The 19181-nt window shown below is 36.3% G+C and overlaps 1 protein-coding gene across 3 annotated transcripts; it reads left to right on the top strand.

Moving 5' to 3' along the window:
* Window positions 1-3876: 3876 nt before the first annotated feature.
* LOC104889097 (cysteine protease ATG4) lies at window positions 3877-18746 on the top strand. 3 transcript variants are annotated; one of them, XM_057393644.1, is made up of 9 exons: window positions 3877-4071; window positions 4195-4879; window positions 4960-5045; window positions 5127-5177; window positions 5620-5990; window positions 10794-10932; window positions 15854-15909; window positions 15985-16055; window positions 16863-17966. In XM_057393644.1, exons 2-9 carry the CDS (start codon window positions 4363-4365, stop codon window positions 17105-17107), a joined length of 1536 nt encoding a protein of 511 aa, XP_057249627.1. In that variant the 5' UTR covers window positions 3877-4071; window positions 4195-4362; the 3' UTR covers window positions 17108-17966. The 3 variants fall into 3 exon arrangements, with proteins under 3 accessions (XP_057249627.1, XP_057249628.1, XP_010672541.2); XM_010674239.4 differs by lacking the exon at window positions 16863-17966 and adding an exon at window positions 18259-18746 and having other exon boundaries at window positions 3880-4071; XM_057393645.1 differs by lacking the exons at window positions 15854-15909; window positions 15985-16055; window positions 16863-17966 and adding an exon at window positions 12626-13371.
* Window positions 18747-19181: the final 435 nt, after the last annotated feature.

Here is a 19181-nt window from a genome sequence, read left to right as displayed (position 1 = left end):
TTCCAAGCAAATGTTAGTACAATTTCTGGGACAGCCAAGCTAATTGAAGGCTCTGGAAAAGCTTGCATTATATTTCCAAATGGGACAAAATTGATAATTAATGACGCATTATATTCGAGTAAATCTCGAAGGAACCTCATAAGTTTCAAAGATGTACGTCAGAATGGTTACCATTTGGAAACAATGACAGTGAACAAAGAGGAATTCATATGCCTAACGGCAGAGAAAAAATGGCAAGAAATACATCTATGAAAAATTGCCAGCAATTTCCTCGGGACTATATCGCATAGATATACGTCCGATTGAAATTAATATGATATCTAACCAGAAGTTAGATAATAGAAAATCATTTACTCTATGGCATGACCGATTAGGCCATCCTGGCACAGGAATGATGCATAGAATCATTGAAAACTCAAATGGACACTCTATAAAGAATGTCAAAATTCCTCGGTCAAATGAATTAACATGCTCTGCATGCTCACTTGGCAAATTGATAATCAGACCATCTATAAATAAGATTGCCACTGAATCTCCAATGTTTTTAGAAAGAATTCAAGGAGATATTTGTGGGCCTATTCATCCTGCATGTGGACCATTTCGTTATTTCATGGTATTAATTGATGCCTCTACTCGATGGTCACATGTGAGCCTTCTGTCAAGCAGAAATGTTGCATTTGCAAAACTTTTGGCTCAAATAATTCGATTAAGAACTCAATTCCCAGATCATACAATAAAGAAAATAAGATTAGACAATGCTGGGGAATTTACATCCCAAACATTTAATGACTATTGCATGTCTATTGGGATTATTGTTGAGCACCCTGTACCTCATGTACATACACAAAATGGTCTTGCTGAATCATTAATCAAAAGACTACAATTAATTGCAAGACCATTAATAATGAGGTCAAAATTGCCATCTACTACTTGGGGTCATGCTATATTACATGCGGCAACATTGATAAGATTAAGGCCGACAGCCTATCACAAATTCTCACCATTACAATTAGTACAGGTCGAGAACCGAATATCTCACATTTGAGAATTTTTGGGTGCACTGTACATGTACCTATTGCTTCTCCCCAACGTACTAAAATGGGTCCACAAAGAAGGATGGGAATATATGTTGGATTTGAATCTCCATCAATTATCAAATATTTAGAGCCAACAACTGGTGATCTATTTACGGCTCGATTTGCCGACTGTCATTTTAATGAGTCGGTATTCCCATCCTTAGGGGGAGAGAAAGTGGACCCACAAAATATAAAATCGGAAATTACATGGAACGCATCGCAAATGTCGTTTCTGGACCCGAGAACAAATTCATGTGAACAAGAAGTCAAGAAAATTGTTCATCTGCAAAGTATTGCAAACCAATTGCCAGATGCATTCACAGATTCTAAGAAAGTGACAAAGTCACATGTACCTGCTGCGAATGCTCCGGAACGGATTGAAATTCCTAATGACAATAAGGCAATTGAAAATGAGTCAATAGCACGTCGAAAACGTGGCAGACCACCCGGTTCTAAAGATTTAAAACCGAGAAAAATGAAAAGGCAAGGGGAGACAACGAACGAAATTAATATAAATCTCCCAACAGAGAGCATGAAGAAAAAAAATGAAGAGAAACGTGTTCCAGAAGAAAAGGAACATGAAAGCGTAGACAACAATGAAACTTCAATTAATTATGTTTCTACAAAGAGACAATGGAATCGAAAAGATGTTGTCTTGAATGAAATTTTTGCTTACTCGATAGCGGTTGAAATGACATACGATGAAAATGATGTAGAGCCAAATACAGTTGATGAATGTCGCCGTAGAAAAGATTGGCCAAAATGGAAAGAGGCAATTCAAGCAGAATTGAGATCACTTGAAAAACGTGAAGTATTCGGTCAAATAACCCAAATACCAAAAGGTGTAAAACCAGTTGGGTACAAATGGGTATTCGTGAGAAAAGAAATGAGAAAAATGAGGTTACTAGATATAAGGCAAGATTAGTAGCCCAAGGCTTCTCGCAAATGCCAGGGATTGATTATGATGAGACATATTCTCCAGTAGTCGATGCAACTACACTAAGATTTCTGGTAAGTTTATCAGTTTCGAAAGGATTGCAAATGAGATTGATGGATGTAGTGACCGCATATTTGTATGGCTCACTTGACACAGATATTTATATGAAAGTTCCTGAAGGACTAAAACTACCAGAAAATTGCATGCCCAAAGAGATGTTCTCAATAAAATTGAGAAAATCACTCTATGGGTTAAAACAATCTGGAAGAATGTGGTATAATCGTCTTAGTGAATACCTATTGAAAGAAGGATTCAAAAATAATCAAATCAGTCCCTGTGTTTTCATTAAGCGATCTAAATCAGGATTCGCGATCATTGCTGTATATGTCGATGATTTGAACATTATCGGAACTCCTAGAGAACTTGAAGCACTGCAAAATACTTGATGAAAGAATTTGAGATGAAAGATCTCGGGAAGACAAAATTTTGCCTTGGCCTGCAAATGGAACATCTAAGAAATGGGATTTTTGTCCATCAATCAAACTATACAGAAAAAATCCTGAAACGTTTTTTCATGGACAAAGCCCACCCAATAAGTTCTCCAATGGTAGTGCGTTCCCTGAATGAGAAAGATGATCCATTCAGACCACGAGAAGAAACGAGGAGATTCTTGGTCCTGAAGTACCATATCTAAGTGCAATTGGTGCTTTAATGTACTTGGCTAACAATACTCGACCTGACATAGCTTTTTCAGTAAACTTGTTAGCTAGATACAGCAATGCACCAAGACACTTATTACGTTATCTTCGAGGAACACAAGATCTCGGATTATTCTATCAGTCAAGACCCAATGCGTCACTCATTGGATATGCAGATGCTGGCTACCTCTCAGACCCACAAAAGGCTAAGTCTCAATCCGGATATGTATTCACTTATGGAGGTACTGCAATATCTTGGAAATCTACAAAGCAGACTTTGACGGCCACATCATCAAATCATGCGAATTAATTGCTCTTTATGAAGCTGGAAGGGAATGTGTATGGCTAAGGTCAATGATCAAGAATATCCAAGAAGAATGCGGGATGGAAACAATAACAACAAATCCAACTATCATCTACGAAGACAATACTGCATGCATCACCCAAGTAAGCGAAGGGTACATCAAAGGAGACAGAACTAAACATTTATCACCAAAGCTCTTCTTCACTCATGACCTCCAAAAGGAAGGGACGATCAACATTCGACAAATCCAATCATGTGAGAATCTTGCAGATTTATTCACCAAATCCCTTCCGGCGAAGAAATTTGAAGAATTAGTCCGAAAAATTGGAATGCGTCATCTTCATGATATATGCTAGATTCAGGGGGAGTATTATATGCCTGCACTCTTTTTCCCTTCGATCAGGTTTTTATCCCACTGGGTTTTTCCTGACAAGGTTTTTAATGAGGCAGTTGATTTTAAGCATATAAAGATACATAATAGTTATACTCTTTCCCTAGTTACGGATTATTCCACAGGATTTTTCCTAACAAAGATTCTTAATAAGATAACGTCTATTATGAATTATAAATGGACATTCAAGGGGGAGTGTTGAGAAACAGTGAATTGGAAAATTTCACTGTTCAAGCATAGTGAATGTCATGCCATGCATTTACTGCATGTTAGGAAAGTTTCGTCTGCGCAGAAATCGTTGAAAATGTAATGTTAAAAACAGTATACTTTTGCCTATAAATACCAATATAAGAAATCAGTTCTTCACATCAATGCAATACAATACTCTCTGATATATTTGCATAACTCCTCTCTCTATTTCTCACAACAAAAACAAAAGTAGTATTAATAAAAGTCAAGGTGAATTGAAGAAGAGAACATAACCTGTACCGGAATTCCGAAACACATTGCGTTTGCGTCTACTACATCTACATCAGTTTTCCCTTCCACGGGAATTCAACGCCTACACTGCACGCCTTTTCTCTCTCTCTCTCTCTCTCTCTCTCTCTTTCATCTTCTCCATCGCCTTAATTTTTTCTTGCCGCCGACGAAAATACTCAAATTTGGTAACTTACTTTCTCTCTCCTCCATGCCAATTTCTTCACTTTTTTTTTGCTCTGATTACTACGCGCAATTTCAATACTTTTGCTAACAATAATAATAATATTGTTGTTTTTTTTATTTTTCAGGTGAAAAATTTGCATGATCGCTGGAATAAATTCGGTAAAAGACGTAACTTTGGAATTCTAGGTTTGGTTTATTTGTGCATTAGATTAGACGTGTTGTTATAAAGAAAGAAATTAGCTGATTTAACTTGAGTATTATGATCAGCTATGAATTAAGTAGAATTTTAGGTGATGAAGAACTTGTTTGAGAGTGCTGGTACTGAAAATTCATCATCCGGTGCTACTTCCTCGACAATTTCGCCTAAATTTAAACACATTTGTTCTAATTCTTCCGATCACAAGTCGTCGTCGTCGTCAACTAGGGCTTCTTCGTTGTTGTCTGGAATCTTTGTTTCTGCTTTCTCGATTTTTGAGCATCGTTCGGAGGAGGGGAGGAATTCGAGTTCGAATTCCCGATCTTCTTGTGAGAAGAAGGGGGTTGGAGCTAAGAATAAAATTAGTAATAGTAGTAGTAATGGTTGGGGGACTGCTGTAAAGAGGATTATGGCGAGCGGGTCGATGAGGAGGATTAAGGAGCACATGTTTGGGTTTAATAGGTCTAGTATCATTGCCTCAACAAGTGATATTTGGCTGTTGGGTGTTTGCTATAAACTCGATGATGCCACTGGTGGTGATCCTGTTAGTAGCAGTGGCTTTGCTGCATTTGTCGAGGACTTCTCATCGAGGATTTTGTTGACATATAGGAAAGGTTCGGTTAGTTTTTGAAATCGTTGATCCTAATCGAGGGATTGAAAATTCTAAGATTGTTGATTATTTGGTTTATTGTAGGATTTGATCCCATCGGGGACTCGAAGTATACTAGTGATGTTAATTGGGGATGCATGTTACGGAGCAGTCAGATGCTTGCTGCTCAAGTGAGTGGATAAAGTTCGATTTTTTAATTTGTATTAAGATAATCTTGTGGAAGGAGTGTAAACTAATTCCAAATTTCGCAGGCATTGCTAGTTCATCGGTTTGGAAGATCTTGGAGGAAAAGTGTGAATGAGGTGAGAATCTGAGATCGAGTGGCTTATAACTTTTGTTTGTGCATTGTTCATTGGTGACAAGGCTTCGGTTCCTTTACTTTCTTTAAATCGATATCAATATACTCCGTTCTTCTTATTAATTGCAAATTTATATTTTTGGAGGTTAACAAACTGTAATCAGTTCTTTTATTAGTATATGTTATCATGTGAGGTTTTGTTAAGTAGAGTACGTCATAGTGTGTATATTTAAAATATCAACCCCTCATGGTGTATACTAATAAACAATAAAAGATACAATGATTAAACAGTGAAAAAGCAAATGTTGCAACCAAGAGAAAACTAATGGAGCATTACTCATCTAAGAAAGGAGAAAAAAGGGTAAAGGCTTATAGATGTTTGTTTGTTGTGTATATTTTGAATGTTAGAATGCCAGCACTAGTAATGGTTAATATATGTGATGCAGCAAATTGATCAAGGGTACATCGAAATCCTGCACGAGTTTGGTGATTCTGAGGAATCAGCTTTCTCTATCCACAAGCTTCTAGAAGCTGGGAAGGGTTATGGCCTCGCTGCTGGGTCATGGATAGGCCCCTATGCCACGTGTCGTGCATTTGAAAATCTGGCCCGGGCTGATAAAGACAAAGCCAATAAGTCACTGCCAATGGCTGTCTATATTGTTTCTGGTGATGAAGATGGTGAAAGAGGTGGGGCACCTGTTGTTTGTGTAGATGATGTATCTAGTTGCTGCCGTGATCATTCAGGTGGTGAAGCTGATTGGACGGCCATTCTTTTGCTGGTCCCTCTTGTTCTTGGACTTGATAAACTTAATCCCAGGTTCGTTGTGTTTTCTATGCATGCTATATCTCTTTGTTTAGTTCCTTGATTCTTTGTCAGGTAGTAGGTTAGATGCTCGTAGGATACAACTTGTTAGGAGCTATACTTTCGAAACTTGGTCCAGTTGGTTGTTGTCTTCTCTATGCTGAAGACATTCCATCTTAGTGAATTTCTTTCAATTTTTCTGTTCAATAAATTTGTTGGTTCTGTTATTGATGTGAATATGTATTTGAACAAATATGCACAGCCATGAATAACATTTCCAGTTCTGGAATCCCACAATTTCGACATTTTTTTCATTTAGCTGTCTGAAAGGTTTTTTGTGATGTTTGCACGGGGAACTTTTTTGGTCTGTTGGACAATTGTCTTCCTTGAAAAGAATGATGGTTTATTAAGAGAGGGATGACTCGACCTGAATATTGCAGGTCAATATAACATTTAACGCTACAGTCATGATCAAAAGTAGCCAAAATTAAATTGTTATGACAGCCATCCTAATAATCCTCTTCTCATTCCTCAAAGCAATCCCTTCAACTATTAGCTAGTAGCTAGTTGCTATTATGCCAAGTGCATTACTTAAGCGCTTATGTTCTCTTCTGAGGGTAGCCATAGTGTCCCCTTAAATAAATCTTAATGTGAAAAAAAAAGACTAACATGCTTCTGGTTTCAACTGTCAAACAATCTAGCTATATGTACTCTGCTGGCAGGGTGTGACGTTGAGTGTCCTATGTGCCTCAAAGAAGATATAGGTGAATCTGCCTGTAAGTTGCATTTTAACCTGCCATTAGATGAGAGGGAATAAATGATAAATAGTTACCATAAAGCCATAAAGCCATAAAGCCATAAAGCCATAAAGCCATAAAGGTGCATTCTTTCCCATCAGCAATTATCAATTTATGGGATGTACTAAAATTATTTGTAAATTAAAGCAATGATGAAAAGCATATATCATGTGGGCAATGGCAATGAAGTACACCCTTAATTCTCGAATGGAATTCTTGTTTGAACTTTGACCTTTTGCAGTCTGTGATCAAACTTTAACCTGTATGATCTCGATTTATTAATATATCTTGGAAGATTCTTCAATGAGAATTGCAAATCACAATAGTAATTTTACGATAAAATGATATCAAAATTTAATCTTTATGATCTCTGTTTATTTATATATCTTGAAAGAGTCTTCGATGAGAATTGCTGATTACAATAGTAATTTTGTGATCTAAATTGTTGTAAATCTTGGCCAATATCTTCCAAATTATTTTAACTTTGACCATAAAAGTTGAGCAGATAATTATTTAGGGATGGAGGGACTCCGATGGAATACTATCTTTCTCTTCCCATCATATTTTTTTTGTTTGTCCCACTTTCCATTTTGTGCTTCTTTTTTTCGGGGGGGGGGGGGTTCCCTCTTTTACTTTTTCTCTCACAAATGCCACCCATGCAACTTTATGGGCCTTATAATTTTCCTCTTGTTTCTTGGTTAGTGTAAGCTATTCTAGAAAAGCATATTATAGTTTTTGAATTCAGGGCACCTCACTTACTCACTTTTAAGAAACAGAAGCCTAAACCCCCAAATTTTAGAATTGAAGGTTCCATTTCCAAGTATTAGGATACTCTAATTAGGATTACTATTTCGTTAACATTCTTTCTAGAAATAGCTATAGTTTATTGAAGGTTCCATTTCCAAGTATTTAGGAATTAGGATACTCTAATTAAGATTACTATTTCGTCAACATTCTTTCTAGGAATAGCTAAATTGATTATCTTTTAAGTTATAGTAGGGTAGAGCCCACAGGTTTGGGTGGAAAATAATTGTGCCACACAACTAGAAGGTAGCTTTATGAGGTACTCTCTCGATCCCTCAAAGATTTTCACATTCACTTTCTTTTACTTTTTTACGAGTTATATTAGGATGGTAGATAGTTTTATCCTTTAGTCTGTGGGATAGAAATAAAGTAGAAAGAGATTGTAGGGACCAAAATACCTTAAAAGAATATGAGACAATCTTTTAGGGGTAAACCAAAATATGATTTGGACAATCTATTAGGGTAGAGGAAGTATATGATAATTTGGCTTGGTGACAACATAGTTTGAAAATGCGGTTTCAGTCACGATTGTGGTAACCGTCACGGTGATGTGGGAACAAGAATGATGTGGTTGTCGTACCTCCAAATAATGGGACAGATCATGATATACCCCTTGAACTCGCCTAAAACACACTTGGTATCGGCACGGTAGATTTGAAAACCTTTACAACATGGGTGATACTATATGATGCGGCCTTGTTTTGACACCATGGGTGAGAGTGTTGCTTTCTTATGTAATGCAGCGAATGTTGCATGAGGCCAATGAAAAGTACTTTCGTATATGTTTTGGGCCTTCGTGATACCTCTTACGTGCATGACCAATTTCTGTTTTCTTTCTTGGCCATTGTAGAAGAAAAAAGGGTCTCACTTTTTTGTAAGGTTGCATTGATGTCAAAATCAGAAAATGGAAGTTCTCCGATTTTTTTTGGAATTGTAAGGATGCAACTTGAAGGGGAAAAATGTTCATGTATCATAATGCAATATGGATTAAGGTGCTAGCTCCTTGTCCATGTGATTAGCCTTTTTTATTTGGGATCAACTATTTTATAGCGCTTTCTTGCGATTGTTGCATGGTTTTACTACTTAAGTGAGGGTTTTATATCTAACGAAAAATATGTCTTTATGTTTCGTACTTAGTATTTTTTTTTTTTTGATGCATCGTACTTAGTTTATTCTAGGGGACTTTGGCTTTCACGTGCTTTTATTTCAATATTTAGCGAAGTATCTTTAAGTTTCTCGAGATACATGTATGCATAAGATAGGTTGCTTCAGCAGCAATGTGATGTCTAGCTTACTTGAGTGGCAATGTGGATTGTTTCCCAAAGTTCTTTGGAGGATTTTTTTTGAAACAAGGTGGTTTCCTAATCCTACTTGGAGAAGACTACAAGGGTCGTGCATATGCTTGCTCTCCATGGCATAATTACTTGCTTCTAATCCTACTTGGTTAAGGAGAAATATTGTTACTTTTAGTCTACTTGTATCAGGAAGAGTGGTGAGATTTTATTCTGGTTTCCGAAAGTCATTAGGACTTCTGGAACCTGGATTTTTTAAGCATGAAGTTGCTGCTGTACAAGACTATGGTTGAATTAAATCCTTGTAGTATTCAAATCTCTATCTTTGTGGGTGCGTGAATGCAACTCAAGGATAAAAACCCTTAATTAAGTTAGTGAAACCAAGATTCAAATCCTTCAATCAAACATGTGAACCGTAATTTTAAGCTAGGGTAATCTATTTAGTAAATGAAGCTAAATCAAATCAACCTAACCTGTTCGAAATCGAACCCTAGGTGAGTGAAGCTTTAGAATTTGAATTAGAACCCTTAGTTTTCCTGCAATTGAGTAGAGATTGTGAGAATTTAGGCTAGTAGCCTAGTATCTGGATACAAATATCATAGTGCCTATCAATTTTGGAAATGGTTGATCTAGTTATTATTTTGTTACAAAGAAATAATTTTTTTTTTAAATTTTTAGAACATTGCAAAACTAAGAACACAAAGTTTCCCATTTAGGAGACATTTCAAAGTGGAAGAACATTCAATTATGATTAGTATTCTCTATATCCGATGACATTCTAATTTCTAAGGAATGCTCAGAAGTCAGAAGCATGGGCAGTCAACTTTTCTCTTGGTTTCAAAGGATTAGGAATCTTAATGGTCTTAGCTGTTTTAATAATGAAGTCCTTTTTCAACTTGTAAAGGAGAGATCCTTAAAAAGAGATTTGCGGGGACAAATTGGCATGTTTATGAAGCTATGAATTATTTAAAAAATAAATGGAAAATCTCATAGAAATGCACCAAAGGATGTAAGGTACATCATCCTGTATCACAAAGCTTGTCAATTGCCAAAAGTTTTTGCTCCCCTTTTCAAGCACAAAACCCAAAAGAAAGCTGAACTTCCAATCTCAATATAGGCTTCATCTTTGATTTGTTTCTCCTATCACTCATTTTTCAACCTATAATTAATTATTTCTAGTTTCACTAGTATTTGAGGCTAATATGGGTTCTTGTCTTATTGTGAGATATGATGATGAAAATGATCTACCTTTTTGTTGTAGTGATAACTCATGTAATTGTCTGCTATCCCTGATCTCGTTAGTCAGTGCCATAGTAAAAGTGAATCGTGTATTGGGGGACTGAAGGAGTATATCGTTGTGTCCTCGTGTACTTGTGTTTGTGTTTGAATCTTGAAGTTGGCAGCAGTATAAAGCTGACGTGCAAATCTTGAAATGATTTCTCATGTTAAAGATATTACTCATTGCCTAATCTTACTGATTCAGTAATCAGCATAGACTTAAGATTATATTCTATATAATTGGCGATCCAAATCAGGAAGATCTACATTCCAACTATTGAAACTTAAGAATTTAAGGTCTGTTAAATGAATTCTGATGCTATATGATGCAAAATCTTATATTTCTTAATTAGCATGATAGCTCCCATAGAAATGATTCCTTATGATTCATAATACTAATATCTTACCATATCATGTTTTTTTATATTTTTCATGACGTCCATGATTATTTAGATGTCTTTCTTTTGTCTTTTTTTGATTTCAGTGTAAACCACAACTAATGAAGCATGATGCATACATAAAGTAACACTGGTGTAGAATCAGATTATCTTAATTAGTTTTCTTTCTAGAGAAAAATACTGGATTCATCAATTTGGCTGTTGTGTAGGTTAATAGTGTTTATATTGACTATTGAGTGGTGTCACCAGGTATGTTCCTTTATTGGGGGCTACATTTACATTTCCTCAGAGTCTTGGCATCTTGGGTGGGAAACCTGGTGTTTCAACTTACATTGTTGGTGTGCAAGATGATAATGCGTTCTACCTCGATCCACATGAAGCTCAGCAGGTAATTGTACGGTTCAATATCATTTCTTGTGTTTGTCTAACTGCTTATCTTTGAGGCGGCCTTTGTCTGAGGAAGCTAGACATTGCATTGTATGGAGGAGAGTTGGGGTTAGAACAGTGTAAACCAGTTTGTGGGTCACCTCCTCGAACTGCAACCAGATAGCATGTTCCAAAGTGCTGGTCTTTCGGGAATTGGGCTATGTTGCATGACAATCCACTTTGCCCACCCAGCGAACTACAATTCGTGTCTCTCTAGCAAGGAAGATCTAGCTAACTGAATCTCTATAGTAAGAAATCAATTACTCAAGAATAACTTCAGATCTAGGGTATAGATTGCAGATCCTAGATCTGAAATCAAAGCGTCATTTTAGGAGCAAAAGGGATTAAAGCACAAGGCTTTTGCTTGGTGGAGGAACCCAAATCCATCAACTGGTTTGCAGAATCCCAGTCTTTCATCGCCGGTCAAGAGGAGACAGAGAGGGGGGGGGGGGATAGGGAGGTAGGGAGTGGCAAAGCACGGGGGAGGAGGTGGTGGAGAGGGAGAGCTTACAGAGGTCAGGATGGGGTGGGATTGACGGGTGAATTGTTTTTAAAACTATGTCGGTTATTTGAATGGCTGTGAACTTTACAGCTGGCAGCTCTCTCTATGAAGACATTTGTCTAATTTCTCTTTACTTTCCTTTATACTCCCTTTGGTTTTTATTAGTTTACCCACTTTGCTTTTTGGGTTGTCCCTTATTAGTTTACCCACTTTCTTTTTCTGTTTTTGGAATGGTCCCACTAATTATTTATTGTTATCTTTGGACTAAGGTTTTCTATTTGTCTTTTGATGACCCATACAGATCAACTTTTATACTACCTCCATTCCTTTTTAATCTACACTTTCCTTTTTGGCCGTTCCTTTTTAATGGTTACACTGTTACTTTATCTATATAAGGTAAAATGCCCATCATTATTCCCCATTTTTGTCTCTAGTTGTCACTTGTCACCCTATCTGGGCTGAATTTTCTGAAGATTTCTGACTTGATGACAGCTTCTAAACTTAACATGCGGATTGAACTTCCTTTTATCCATGAATATCTTCTAACATTGATCATTTTGGCCCATATGGCACATTAAGCATTCTAAAGCAGAAGCAACATAAGGGATAGGAAGATCAGGAATGTAGGAACTAGGAAGACAAATGCTTATTAGGCCTTAGGCCTTGTTCTTTTAGACTGTAAGTAAGTGATTTGAAAATAAGCTTGTTCAGTGTGGACTTGGCTTTTCCTTTTTCAGACTATTAGACTCTTAACTCATTCTGGACCCATGTTCTATTTCCATCCTATTTGCTTGTTTCCTTGAGTTCCTTATGACTTGTAAATGTTGATCCTCCCATATATAAATGCTTGTTGCCATGTGTTCCCAAGAATAAGGGCAATTGCATGGATAATATCATAGTCTGGATATATCTGCAAGATTTTGCCACATACTTTTATGAGAAGGCATAGAGCAATTTTTTTAACCCGTGATAGTTTACACCTCTATACTCCCTCCATTACTTTTTTTATCTACAGACTTTCGTTTTTGGTCTGTATTGTTTTAATCTACACATTGTTGCTTTTTCTATTTTTGGTAACATGTCCCATCTACTTTCTCCTCTTTTTTCACTCATGTCATCTACCTTTTAATAGTTTCTCTCTCTCGCTTTTCAGTTTCTCTCTCATAATTTTGTACTTTCTCCTTGGTTCTCTTCCAAAGTGGAGTAAACTAAAAAGAAACGGAGGGAATATAAGACTAGACGGGTGAGTAAATATTTAGTCACAAAGGTAATATATGTCTTTCTTGAAAAAGTGACTACAAATTTTTGAATCTCAAAGTAAAATATTGAAAGACGCAATAGAATAGAATAATCGCACAAAAAGAAATAATATGGAAAGATAATAGTATATGGTTAAGGTTAATAATCCCAATACTTTGCATATTACATTAAGGTGCTTATTACATGTATTATATATATTAGTAATCTCACATGTTGTCCATATTAAATAGATTCTTTTCACAATTAGTATGATCTATGTATGTGTGGTTTCCTATAAAAGAGCGACCCGTGGCATTCTAAAGACATGCCACTATTAATTCCTTGCTTAGTTTATTCTGCTTTGTATGTACTTCCTCCATTTCACATTTGTTGCAATTTTTGCTGTTTCACGGTCTTCAAGACCATTTATATTTATAATTATTAACAATAAAATATGATTGGTTGTTATTTCGAGAATACACATTACGGCAAAATTTACAACCAACAAAATTCCACATTTCCATGTTTATCTTATATATTGCTGAAGTCTATTTAAAAGTTAATTATCTATATTACTTTGAAATGGAGGAAGCATATGATTGGATGAGTATTCAGCGATACTGTTTTGGAAACAAGCTATACGGACTAAGCTTTATTGGATCTGCATCACATGACTTGTGTGGTGTTAAACGTATGGACTCCCTTCCATTGAGTTACTAGAGATTTTATATGCATTAACTACATTTACACTATACTACCATCGTGTTTTTTAGTTGTCCCATGTGGATTTTTGACACTGACTCATATACTCCACTTTGACAATCTAGTAATATTTATGAAGGAAAAACATAGTATAGATTCATCTTAGTATCGATTTTCAAACATCTAACTCTTATAAATTTTACTTGTACATGATTAAAGATTTTGATGCTCAAAGTTCAGCATTGACAATCGTGTCAAGTCCTTTGGGTGCAACCCAAAAAAAAGGGAGGACGAATTATCATGTTCACAAATGCAAACTAATCAAACACCCGGTTTCAAGGCTGGTTTATAGAAGAATTTTTAATTTCTGTTCATTGTTTTGTTTACTTTTAACGAGTTTTTGTCCAAACTCATGAGTTGAACTATGATTATTGTTTTATTTATAGAAGAGTTCAGGCATGGTGAAGCTGAGTGGTCAGAAGAGGAATGTTATTAGGTTTGATAATGCATGTTTCACCTTGGAGGTCTAGATTGATGAATAACATGGAATTGTGGTGGTGACTATTGATTTCTATGATGATGACGGAGTTCAATACTTTTATTACTGATTGTGGACGATCAATTTTACACAACTCATGTCTCTTGTAGCAATTATCTAAAAGTTGCAGAAGAATCTTTTTCTCACTTCTTACAGCAGCTGCTATTAAAGTGATGCTTAGAGGCCATATAGTTAAGATTCCAGGATCTTGATCATGAACATGGTGCCAACTAGTTATCTATTGATTCATGCTTGGTGCACATCTGAAGAATTTGAAATAGGAGGATTTTGTGAAGGTGGTAAATTTCATTTCAAATAAGCAAGATAAGAAAACTCTTGAAAGATTTATGAGAACTTGAACCTCTCAAGCTTACTGCTGCATTCAATGGTGCATATGACCTATGTGCAGAAGTTTGCTAGTTGTATGTTATATAGCCAATGGTTAATTGTCTTGTATATAGAAGTTTACTAGTACATGAGGAATGAAGTAATCGAATTTTGTGAAGACTTGGGGAGCCATACAAAAAGTACCAACTTCAGATGAAAAGGATGTTATTTACTGTCTGATATGCTCTTAAGGTGTCTGTGGATCCTAAAGGTTGAATATTGGCTAAAGACTGGATTCTTGATCCAATATTAGATTTTTACATGTTTACACCTCATAAAAGTCTGTAAGTTGCCGAGTAAGTTCACTTTAATATTAAAGAAGAGATTCTTGCTAAGCTAGACTAACATCAGCATCCAAGGTTTGAATTTGTCGTAGACTTATTGCATAGTAGAGAATCATATATATGCTGTCATGGTGAGAATTGATGATCTGCAGCGTAGTCTATGATTCACAGACATAATCACATAATCGAAGGTAACTTAGTGAGTTTGTTGGTTTTTTTGGCTGTTAATAGATAGCATGCAGGAGATTACATTTTTGGGGTGTAAAGTTGTCCATGACAGTGTGATGTTGTGTCCAAAAAAGTAGGCTAAAGCTGAACTCTTGGAACTGGCTAAAAGTAGTAAATGGTTGGAGTCCCTCTTTTAGTAAATGGCTGACTCATGAAAGCCAAGTGTCTGTTTACCTCCATGCCTCTCTTCTACCCTTCCTTGAGTGTCCCCTTTAACATTTGATGTTCTCTAAACAACAGTAATTGACATGAAAATGTAATGTCGTTGCTTTTTCTCGTAATTGTATGTTCTATAAATTGCTTTCTTCATCCCACATTATGTCTCATTGTGGGGGATGATAATTTGCTATAGGAAATGTTTTGTGGCTAGCCATTTCGTTGATATTAGTGTAGAAAGTAGTGTATTACTATGTTACTTAGACACGATCAAATGTCTACTCGGATACGGGTGTCTAAGCGTCCGACTCAGCTAGAAAAAAGTCAAGTTTTAGTTTAAAATGAAGTATCCCAGTGAAGCATCTTGTCGGACACGACACAACACGGTACGATACCTAGTTTTTGAGGTAAATGAAGGTGTCGGAGTAACATAGGTGTATTACATTGAAGAGAGCGCGAGAGGGAAAAATTAGATTTAGTGGGTAGTTTTAAATTGAGAGTGAAAAAGTAGATGTGATTGGACAAGAGTTGGTAATTTTGTATTGAGGAGAGATGTGGGTGGGCCCATGTACAAATATGTTGTGTGAAATATAATGTGGGATGTAAGAATTATCAACTTAGACGATATGTAGAAAGTAATCATCACATTCCCAAGCCTGAGGATTCAATTTAAAATGAGTGAGTTTTGTAATTTTAATTTTGGCTTCTGCTTCTTGTTTCCCTGTTTGCCTTTCCCCTCGTGTCAATTTGACCAATATATGTATTTGCTGGCAGTTCATTTGTTTGTATTATCTTTGCAGAAAGTAAGTTTGATAATGCTTCTTACCATGCTTGAATTTGTTTTTAGGTGGCTAACATTACAAAAGGTGACTTAGAGGCTGATACTTCATCATTCCACAGCAAGTAAGATATATACTGATGTAGACTCTAATGTCTCAGATTTTAAAATTTGTCTCTCATTTACTCAATTTGCACCAGTGTGGTCCGGCATATCCCTTTGGAGTCTATTGATCCTTCATTGGCAATTGGATTCTACTGCAAGGACAAAGGTACCAGCTATATGCTCTTGACTTCATGTTCTAAGTTTATAATCTTTTTTATGGTAGTGTTAATTTTGGCATTTGTCATGTATAATTTATAATGTTGATGAAAACAATTTCATTCCTTACTTTAGAGGCCAGTTAATACTTTTGTGAGGCTGGCACTATTTGTACTCTGATTTTGGGTACCCACCCTACTGAGCCATCCAAAGATTAGTTCCATAGTTTTGCATGGGAAGATGGTGGACACCTATAGTACGAATGTGAATCAACTAGGAAAATTTGTAAAGTTGGTATTGCGTGCATGTGTAGTGGGTGCGAGAACTATTCTGTGGACTTCTATCCAGTTTAAAGCTTTAGCTAGAAGAGAATCCGTTACAGATGTGGTTAAGAGCATAGGTCAGTTCTGAAACTCTTCTTTCTACTGGAAGCTACTCTTGTTCAAATGGTTGGTCCTGAACAAGTGATTTATCAGGTTTAAGTGGGATAGACCTCTTCAGTAATTCTACAGTTGAAAACGATTTCGCTTCTTGGAGTATTCTCTTGGTCTTATATATATAGTCTTTCACCATCACGTCCACTTGTCCAGCTCTCCAGTGGCAGAAACAGATCCTTAATTAGCTTTCGCGAGTAAGTTACTATCTTGGCATTTGCAGAAGCAAACCGTTGATTAGCTGAGAAAGTCTATTTTGTTTCTCCGGAATCTCCTGTTGCAAATGCATGGACCTTTGTTAAGCATCTAATTCGCTGGAGCATAGATTCTATATTGCAACTATCTTGATCTAAACAGAAGGATATTGTGTTTGAGCTTTTCAGGAGATAGTGTGACTGCTGTTCACTTGTACGCTGATGGCAAACCAAAGGAAGGAAGAAAGGTCTGCGCCAAATCTGAACGTGTTCTCACTTCTCATCATAGTTTAGCATTCTCCCCTTACAGACCTCTGTTTTCTGAATCTCTAGTAGTCCATGGTCCATGCATAGCCACAGAGCAGAAGCATGTCTATTCTCTGCGAAAACTTGCCCTATTTGTATCATTGTCCACGTTTGATAACCCAGCTTAAACATTTGAGGTGGGGGGAAAGAGTGCTATTTTTTTTTGGGGGGGGGGGGTGGGAGATAATTTTTTTCCTACCCAAAATACCCGTTATTTTTCAAAGTGTTCTGAAAATATCCTTGCATATGATGAACTCCCTAAAAGGTCCGTAAATCCACCTATATCCGCAAGCTTGCATACATAATTTTATCTCCTGAAAAAATCATTCTAACAGGGCAAGGGGGAATCAAAGGCTGATTTCTGGGAATTCTCTCTTAGTTGGTGGAGTTAGCATATAAGATTTGTTTAGCTATTTTAATAAGTAGCAAATAAAAATTAGTTGTTGCAGATACTATTAGTAGTTTAGTACTTAGCATTATTGATCAGGGTCCTATGTCAGCTGCCTACTGTAAGTTGAATCTTGGTAGTTACTGGCAACAGAAGATCTATGTGGCTTACCCACATTTTGATATCATGTTTTGGTTTGTTTAAGGGTGAGAAATTTATCGTGCAGTGTACCTGAAAGCACTGGAATATATTTTGACATATTCCTGCAAATAAGAATTTAGAGAAAGTGGAATCTAGAAGTTTCTGAAAGCAGTTGATAAATGAAGCTTATTCATAATTCAAAGAATTCCCAATAGGTTTTGCAAAGTAATTAGCTAAATAGTTGGCACTCATTCGAAATGTTTTGTTCCATTTGGTTGGATTGTAATAAATTCTTCCCAAAAATATTTGGATTGAAAATACTCCCTCCAGTTTCCACTGCTTGTTTTTTAGACTTCTGTAATTTGGATGGCCGAAATTGTCTTTTTGGCATTTCTTCTTTGGGTAAATATACCTATTTAATTCCTGAAATACCCTTATGGCTACAAATCTCAATTTATTACTTTTCTTCTTTTTCCTTACGAATGTCAAGTTTCCCACAATCCCTTGATAAATATTTCAACTATTACTAGCTATCTTTATCCTTGCCTTAATATATGCGACCAAATCCTATTTTGCAAAAAAGAAAAGGTATGGAAGGAGTATATCATGGAAGGAGTATATTATTAGACATCCTTTACCTTGTTAATTTTTCTTTATCAATAATGTGAAGATCTCTCAAATGAGACAAAATAAGTTACTAAATTATTCAAGAACATGTGCTCATGTGTTATTTTTCCTGTTGATTGTCAGATGACTTTGATGATTTTTACTCTCGAGCTTCTAAGCTAGCCGATGAATCAAATGGTGCTCCGCTTTTTACTGTGACACATAGCCGTAACTCGCTTAAGACAAGCAATCAGTGTGACATGACCACGGGTGTCAGTGAAACCCGAGAAGATGATTCTTATGACATCCTACATTCAAACAATGACGGGGGTATGCAAGAGGACGAATGGCAACTCCTTTGATATGGATGATTCTGATAATTTGAAGTCTGATTGGAGCTGAAAACCCTGAATACGGGTTTATATGTTCCATTTGTTTATATTGTGTTTGTCCCTTGACTGGTTAGCAGTTAGCTTCTCATCCCATGTGAACTTTTTTATTTTGTTTATCCCTTTTGAAGAAAGGGGAACTTTTAGCATCTGTAGAGAAAAGCTAATTCATCATATGGTTTAACAGATGTAAATTCGTTTATTTAATGGAAGGCGTATGATATCTTCATTTGTTCTTGTAAATTCATCTTTTGCATATAGATTGATTCTAATTCTGTGTCATTTAAGTTGCTCGTAAAAGAAGAAGTTGGTTTCTTCTATAATATTATAACTTTTTTATTTTCCGGTAAGAGTACGCTGAGGTGGTTGCCTATCTCAGGCTGACGGCACATTCCGGTGACTTCCCTTGGTAAATTCCCTTCCTTAAATCCGGTGAGCGCTCGAACTTCGGATTCCGGGTATAAGAGATGGGAGTTGATACCACTTGCTCCAACCTCGCAGTGTAGTGGTTTTGTTGATGAAGCTTGGTATCCTTGAAAATCATCTGTGCGGTTGCGGGCCTAAACAAAACAATAATTGTTCCAATTCCAACTGATAAAGAGACAAAGGACACAAGAAAAGAAAGAGGCCTTCTAGATGAAAGCTACAAATCAGTAGTATTTATTTTCAAAGGGTACT

This window comes from Beta vulgaris, chromosome 3 (assembly GCF_026745355.1).
Source record: "Beta vulgaris subsp. vulgaris cultivar EL10 chromosome 3, EL10.2, whole genome shotgun sequence".
Taxonomy (NCBI): domain Eukaryota; kingdom Viridiplantae; phylum Streptophyta; class Magnoliopsida; order Caryophyllales; family Amaranthaceae; genus Beta; species Beta vulgaris.
The sequence above is the reverse complement of the archived record's forward strand: the minus strand, read 5'-3'. Positions and strand labels throughout refer to the sequence as shown.

Coding starts and splice junctions, on each gene's coding strand:
- LOC104889097 (XM_057393644.1), top strand. CDS start 4,363: ATGAAGAACTTGTTTGAGAGTGCTGGTACTGAAAATTCATCATCCGGT. Junction 5,046..5,126: donor GTCAGATGCTTGCTGCTCAA/GTGAGTGGATAA, acceptor CAAATTTCGCAG/GCATTGCTAGTTCATCGGTT. Junction 10,933..15,853: donor ATCCACATGAAGCTCAGCAG/GTAATTGTACGG, acceptor ATTTGTTTTTAG/GTGGCTAACATTACAAAAGG.